This window comes from Spea bombifrons, chromosome 4, assembly GCF_027358695.1.
Source record: "Spea bombifrons isolate aSpeBom1 chromosome 4, aSpeBom1.2.pri, whole genome shotgun sequence".
NCBI lineage: Eukaryota > Metazoa > Chordata > Amphibia > Anura > Pelobatidae > Spea > Spea bombifrons.
In genome coordinates, this window is record NC_071090.1 from 103556639 (window position 1) to 103564273 (window position 7635).

At 41.3% G+C, this 7635-nt stretch overlaps 1 protein-coding gene and 1 non-coding gene across 2 annotated transcripts; one reads left to right on the forward strand and one right to left on the reverse strand.

The window, feature by feature from the left end:
• Positions 1–2567: 2567 nt before the first annotated feature.
• LOC128491540 (hepatic lectin-like) lies at positions 2568–6201 on the reverse strand. The gene is made up of 4 exons (XM_053463859.1): positions 6186–6201; positions 5680–5822; positions 3581–3699; positions 2568–2749 (listed from the first exon to the last, which is right to left on the reverse strand). Exons 1-4 carry the CDS (start codon positions 6199–6201, stop codon positions 2617–2619), a joined length of 411 nt encoding a protein of 136 aa, XP_053319834.1. The 3' UTR covers positions 2568–2616.
• On the forward strand, positions 6121–6193 carry TRNAR-ACG (transfer RNA arginine (anticodon ACG)). Its single transcript has one exon. It is a non-coding gene; the product is annotated as a tRNA-Arg (tRNA).
• Positions 6202–7635: the final 1434 nt, after the last annotated feature.

Consider the following 7635-nt stretch of genomic DNA (forward strand, 5'->3'; position numbering starts at 1 on the left):
AAATACATAAATAAATTTAGAAAAGGAAATATTAAAAATATAATGTGCAAGGGAGGGTCTTTATAGTTTAAAGACTTAACACCACAAAAAAACAGCAAAGAACAATATCTGGAAGTTAAAAAATGATGTAGTTCAAAATCATTGTTTAAACCATCAGGCAGAAGAGTTTTTAAATTAAAAATCCACTTCATCTCCAACTGTCCTAGTTTTTTCATAAAATCTTCACCTCTTCAGGCGTGTTCTGCCAAATCTATCCCTGTAAATTCCAATATTTGGGGGTTGTTTTTGTGGTGTGTGGAAAAATGAAATGATACTGTGTGTTTATCATAACCCTTCTTTATGTTTCTAAGTTGATGTCAACCGTTATATTTTTTTCAGATAGCTGCCACCACAGTCCATGGCTCACAAATATACCCAAGAGCCAACTTATTAGGATCAGAAGAAACTGTTCAGACCTAAAAGAATGGTAGGGTGGGGGTAGAGTGGCATATCTGGGGGGGCAGAGTAGAATATCAGGGGGGCAGAGTGGCATATCGGGCGGTATAAGTGCCACTACTGTGGCTGGTCCATCCCTACCAATGGTACTTCTACCTATTGTGTAATACCCCTTAAATCCCTGTAGATTGTAAACTCGTTTGAGCAGGGCCCTCCTCACCTGTTGTCTCTGTAAGTTAAATTGTTATGTTACATGCTACTTGTTATGTCCTGTCTACCCATTGTACAGCGCTACGGAATTAGATGGCGCTATATAAAACAATAAATAATAATGCATATCTGTGGGGTGTAAGGCTTATATGGGGAGCAGAGTGGCATATCTGGGTGGCAGAGTGGCATATCTATAAGTAAGGTGCATTATGAAATAAGGGGGCCCTTAAAATGGCTATTGGTTTTTCAAGTTTTTATTCGTATATAGCATGCTGCATAATAGATGTTACAATACATGTATTCCTGTTCATTAGATAAAATACTGTTTTACTATTCCACTAATGTGTATATGCCTTTTAAACATATTTTTTTCTTTTAAATGACACCAAAACTAGTGCGGCCTATAATCGGGCCAATACGGTATATATATTTCCACCCGGTATGAATATTCCATTTGAACCCCTCATCTCCTGCTGTTACCCCTGTTTCCACCCGGTATGTCTTTATCCTGCATATCTCCATACCCTGCTGCTCTCAAAGGGTTAAATTTGGTGCCCTCTGGTCTAGCTTAATTGCATTTGTTAGCCAAGGTGTGAAACATCTGCCACCTGTATGCAATCACCTTATCTGACCACTTGTCAGGCAGCCCTATAAATACCTAGGCCTCACTTGGAAACAAGCTTGCTTGGAAATGTAGCTGTGGCTTCTTCTTCGCTACCCCTTGTCTTATATTCAAGGTTGTCTTGTAATCCGACCTCAAATAGAGGTCTGACCATAAAACTAAGCCCCCCCCCACAACGCTGCAGGGGACCTGGATCCTGCTCTCTGTCAGCTGGCGAACGTCTGCACGATGCACGCAGACAACCTCCACTGCTGCCCAGCACTTTTGCCTGGACTTCTGGGATGGAGCACCGGCTTGACATGACCTTGCGGTGCTCAGGCATAGAAGCCCCGGGGTGGAAGTGCCAGGTAGCAGCAGAGCTTGTCTATGCGCATTGCGCAGACGTTCACCCAGATTGAGGCTGCCCAAGCCCAACACTCTACCACTACTGCTCGCATTTCTTTGACCATCCTTGCTCCGCGGGAACCTGTTATGTTTACATTTTTTTTAATATTGCGGAAATTCAGTCCTGCTCCATGGAGCTGAATGTGCCCATCATCTGTCACTGTCTGTCTTCCCAGATCCAGTGCTATACTACTACTGCTGCTGCATTTCTTTGACCGTCCTTACTCTGATGGAACCTGTTTTGTGTACATTTCTATAATATTGGGGAAATTCAGACCTGCTTCATAGAGCTGAATGTGCCCATCATCTGCCAGGGTCTGCCTGCCCAGACCTAGTGCCAGATTACTGCTGCTGTACGGCTTCCACCATCCTAACTCTTTTTTTAAACATTTTTTAAAGTTTTATAATGAAAGGTGAGTCCAGAAGGCGTTATGGACCTCCCCCTGTGGGACCCCCCCTCACAAATATTGTGTCAAACCAAGAAAGCCCCCCCAAATTGCATCCAAATGAACAGCCGGTAAAATAAATTTGTTGCCCGAAAAACAAACGCGGCAAAAGCAAAATGAAGATTTCATCCGAAGCGATTTTGCTCACCGTGAGCAAATCTATTTGGTAGTAGGAATGATAATCCATTATTAATAGATTTATTAGATAGTATTGTATGTATAATTACAAATAGATCTTAGACTTCTAAAATTGAACATTTTTGTATTTGGTAAGCATCATTGCCAATATTAGAAGACATAAGGTGTTCTGAAACTAAAAATAGTTTAGTGACAGCCTAGTTCTATCAAACACATTTCTCATCTGCAGTTTATTCATGAAACCAATCACTTATATACTTATAATATAGGAATTGATACACCTCAAAATATTGCAACCTTTAGACGTATATTTGTTTTCTATGAAGACTTTTAGTAAATGTGATATGTATAAAATGAGCTGGTTGATGGTAAACCAAATTATCAGCCACGTTTCTTTTCACAAATTGCGTAACAATCGTCAGTACAGTGCGAGTCATTCCACTCTCCATTTCTCCATAAATGAGCACAGTCTTCGTTCAACTTATAATCATTTGGTTGCCCTTTCATCCAGAACCTACAAAACAAATCAATAAGCTGCTAAATGTGGAGTTAATATAAAAGTGGATTGAGCCTCAAGTTGAACAATATATATGTATATTAACAGAGTGATATTAAGATTGAGTAGCGACCTGAATGAGGTCACGCATTAGGTCCTAGGCATGAGTTAATAATCTGAGGTGACTTTTAGGAAATGGTGTCGTAATCTGGTGGAACTTCATGTACTGGTTTGTGACCAGCCCTAGCTAGTCATCTGGTACACCGGGCAAATGCCTGGTGAGCTGCTGCCCTAGAGTGATTTACACTCTCTGGATCTGCTATTCTATTCTATTTAGTCAATCTTTTGACCAAATTGCAATGAACAGGATTACTACTCTAACTGGTATGTATTTCAGTAGAAATCTACATAAAAAGTCTTGGTAAAAATCTTAGCTAAAATGTCATGGTCTTAAAACAACAGAGCAAGCTAGGGTACACTGGAGAGACTCTACACAGAAACAAAAAGCATTGGAGAGGGGCTAAGAAACTGTACCCTCAATCATTTTACGATACAGCCAGATTTATTGAATGTTTCTAGCGGGGGATTATAATCTATTACAGTATAACAGATAGTGCTATGGAGAGTAGACACATTTTTTCATTTATTTTTGGTCCATTTGTTGAACAACAAATTAAGTTTCCTCCCTTTCATTCAGACCAAATTCAGAGTGCTTTTTTTAATTCAGAAACAACATTTGTTGTGACTCACCCTTACTCACTCTCTATAGTTGTGTTACATTTAGATATTATATTATGCCGTAAACAACTATTAGCAATGAAACAGAGTTACAGAAATATGATGAATTACTTGTATGACTTTTCATAGTCTGTTCCATCCACCCATGTCCACGTGCCTTCATCATCCATGTCATGCAGCCCAATCCAAAAACGTTGGTCTTTGCCATTTGTATTTATCATCAGGAAATGCTTATATAGAAAATGTAACAAAAGAGCATACCAGAGAAATCGGTTATGATTTAGGTATTTACTGTTGACACATCCTACCTTTATGTACAATGCAATTATGCAAAACCTGAACAAGTACACACAAAGGGGTATGAGCACACTTGATCCACACAATTTTGCCTATACATCACATAGATGAATTTCTATTTAGTTATAAATAGAAACTGTGATAACACAGCAGATAGGTTGTTCTGAGCTACTAGTCTTCAGTACCGTATTTGCTCGATTATAAGACGACCCTGATTATAAGACGACCCCCCAAAATCTGAATATTAACTTAGGAAAAAAAGAAAAAGCCTGAATATAAGATGACCCCAAAGGAAAAAAGTTTTACCAGTAAATGTTAATTCATGTAAATTATTTTTTTTAATAAAAGCTATGATTGAGAAAAATATTTATTTTGTTTTTATTTCTTGTATTTTCCAACCTGTCCCTCAGTTACGCACATCTGCCCCCAGGCTTGCCACACCAATATGGCACTGTGGCCCATGATATGCCTTTTAACCCCCTATATGCCACTGTGCCCCATGGTATGCCTTTTGACCCCCTATGTGCCACTCTGCCTCCAGAAATGCCCATTCTGGCATTTAGGGGGTTAAAATGCATATTATGGGGCAGAGTGGCATATAGGGAGGTATAAGGCATTTCAGGAGGCAGAGTGGCATTAAGGGAGTTAAAAGGCATTGTATAGAGCACTCTGCCTCCAGAAATGCCTTATACCCCTATATGCCACTCTGCCATTTAGGGGGGTAAAAGGCATATTATGGGGCAGAGTGGCATATAGGGAGGTATAAGGCATTTCAGGAGGCAGAGTGCTCTATTAAATGCCCCCTTAACGCCACTCCAGAAATGTCCTATGCCCCCATTTAACACACACACACACCCTATACCCCCATTTAACTAACACACACACACACACACACACTCTCTCTCTCTCCCCCCCCCTCTCTCACCCCCCTTCCCCCTCTCTCACCCCTCTCTCCCTTCTCAGCCCTCTCTTGCCGGTGCTTCCAGCCGGGTCAGCGGGTTGACGTCGCCTTCCACTGCAGTCGGAAGGAGGTGGAGTTGGCAGCGGGGGTTTGTATGCGTCCGTCGCGTATACTTTCCCCGACTGTCAGAGATCAGAGTTCCCTGCACCGGTGCGGCGAACTCTGATCTCTGACAGTCGGGGAAGGTCTACGCGACGGACGCAGACAACCCCCGCTGCTAGCCACACCTCCTTCCGGCTGCAGCGGACGTTGTCTACGCGGATCGCGTAGACGTCAACCCGCTGCCCCGGCAATACAGCAGGAAGCACCGGTAAGTGTGTGTATGATGGGGGGGGGGGTGAGACAGGAGGATCCAGGTCCCCTGCAGCGGTGCGGGGGATCTGGATCTTAGTCTCCTAATCAGACCTCTATTTGAGGTCTGATTAGAAGACGACCCCGATTAGAAGACGAGGGGTATTTTTCAGAGCATTTGTTCTGAAAAAAACCTCGTCTTATAATCGAGCAAATACGGTAATATACCGGCTAAGATGCACCATTGTGAGTGGTCTTTTCTAGTGAAATAATTCTCGTTACTCACAAAGTTTAAAGAATAGTTGGGATTGAATAGATTAGTACTATAGGCTATGGCCAGATTTGGATTCAAAAGCGCCCTGGGAAATTCCATCAACAACCTAATGCTGTTTTTTTAAATATGAAGAAACATGTTTGTCCTGCTCTCCCTTCGTGCTTGTGGTCTCTGAATGGTTGAGAAAGCAGAGCACTGGGAATGTCATATAATAGAACTCCACTCAACAATGCAGAGGTTACTAGTGTGAGAAGAATGCTATGCGTTTCAGTTTGGCTCTAGGAGATCATAATCATACCCTTGCTTAGTGTCAGAGTTATTTGTTATATGGGGCAAAAAGACACTGCATTGATGTAAGTGACAGTTAACCAGACTTGAATCTATCACCTGTTCCTCTTCACTGGTTATTACAACCAGATCACTTCCCTTTGTTTTGCACACAGATCTTGCGTTCATCCAAGTAGATTTTCTTGAATGGATATAGTAACAGCTGCCTTCAAATTGGATCCAGTTCTTCTCACAGGATGCCTCTACAAGAAGGTGGTCGGTGTGAGCATCAACACAAAATAAGCAGTTTTAAAAAGGTTTAAATTGTTTAAAGGGAAAATGAGTGTCCCACCGATAATTAATGGATATTACAATACTTTGTAAGTACTTTTACATGCATTATTTTACCTAAAAGAAGCAGTTTTGTTTTAATATTAGGATACCCCATCCGGCCCATCACGTCTCGCTTTCTAGAAAAGATGACGCCTCACTCTTTTATGCCTTCAGAAAGCGACCTCAATCTTCTCACTAAAGCAGAAGTTATCCAAGAAGAGCTCATATGGGCCAGTGGCGCAATGGATAACGCGTCTGACTACGGATCAGAAGATTGTAGGTTCGACTCCTACCTGGCTCGTGTTGCATGCCGTGATCGTATAGTGGTTAGTACTCTGCGTTGTGGCCGCAGCAACCCCGGTTCGGATCCGGGTCACGGCAGATTTTTTATTGTTGTTTTTTTTTTAAATGCATGCGCCAAATGCGTATCCTAATATAAAAACAAGACTCTTAAAGTCTGAGTATTTAATGCAAGAACAAAACAGGCAGACTGAACAACAGCTGTTCTTATCTGCTGTTAGATTTCATGTTTCTAGGTGCAATGTACAGTGTGTGTGCATAAAGCCCATAGGTATAATGCACACTTACACTCACATACAAAGACATTTAAGAAAAAAAAATATATATATATATATATATATATATATATATATATATATATATATATATATATATATATACATACATATTGTTTGTGCTATACATATGTTAGCAACATTTGTGTTTTAAAGGAGAGGTAACACTAATTATATTATGTAGCATTTTTCATTTAAAAAGAGCCAATCAGTGTCAGGAAAGCATTTTCATAAAAAAAATTTCCTTGGACATCTTGTGTGTAGGCCAGCAGTGAGGAGTACAGCATGTGTGCAAAATGGCAAGCAGGAACTGTCCCTGTGTCAAATGCACTTCTTGCAGGGCCATGAACCCTCTCCCCCTCCATATATTTGACCTATTTCCCAGGGAAAGAGGTCAAATATATGGAGGGGGAGAGGGTTCTGAGTAATCCTTCCACGCATTTGCAATAGAGAAAATTGTTAATTTAAAAGAGACACTCCGATGTATTAAAATGCGTATTATAGCTGGAGTGTCCTTTGTGCTTTAAAGATTAGTGTATAGCATTCCATAAACTATAGTGCCTTCAATATCTTACTTGCGGAAGTCTGTTCCAATGTGTTACATTTTGATGTAAGATCTGAGACTGTAAAAGAAAATATTAATACATTTAGTTACCTAATAAGTAAAATGCAACTGAGCCAATTTTTAGCCCCCCCCCTGAACAAAACACTTAAATAGTATGTGGTGTTATAGATCTATAATAACATGATAATGCCTCCTTTTTTTAAAGCCCTGACATCTTGGCAACATTTCCCATCACAGACATCTTAACCTATTATGCAATGACAAGCTTAGGGCAAAAACACGGAGAAAGAAACACAAATATCACCCCTGTCTCTTTAAGGCAATAACAGAGATAAGTGGGGTGGCCTGTTGTATAAATGTGGTTTCCTGCTACACTCTTACTAGTGATGTATTCTGAGCTAGGCCTGTAGGATGCCAGCCCTTTTGCTGGAAAATGGGGGACAGGTAACTTTTCAATAGGCCACAGTGGCGGAACTACCGGGGTCGCAGGGGTCGCGACTGCGACCGGGCCCCGGCGGCAGGGGGGCCCAAGCCAAGGGGCCGCCCGAAATTGGGCCCCGGCGGCAGGGGGGCCCAAGCCAAGGGGCCGCCCGAAATCTTTTT

What these genes read in the sequence shown, in the direction of transcription:
- LOC128491540 (XM_053463859.1), bottom strand. An exon ending in TAACCAGTGAAGAGGAACAG is followed by an intron (nt 3,700 to 5,679) that starts GTGATAGATTCA and finishes TTTCTATATAAG; the next exon opens with CATTTCCTGATGATAAATAC. An exon ending in GACTATGAAAAGTCATACAA is followed by an intron (nt 2,750 to 3,580) that starts GTAATTCATCAT and finishes TTTGTTTTGTAG; the next exon opens with GTTCTGGATGAAAGGGCAAC.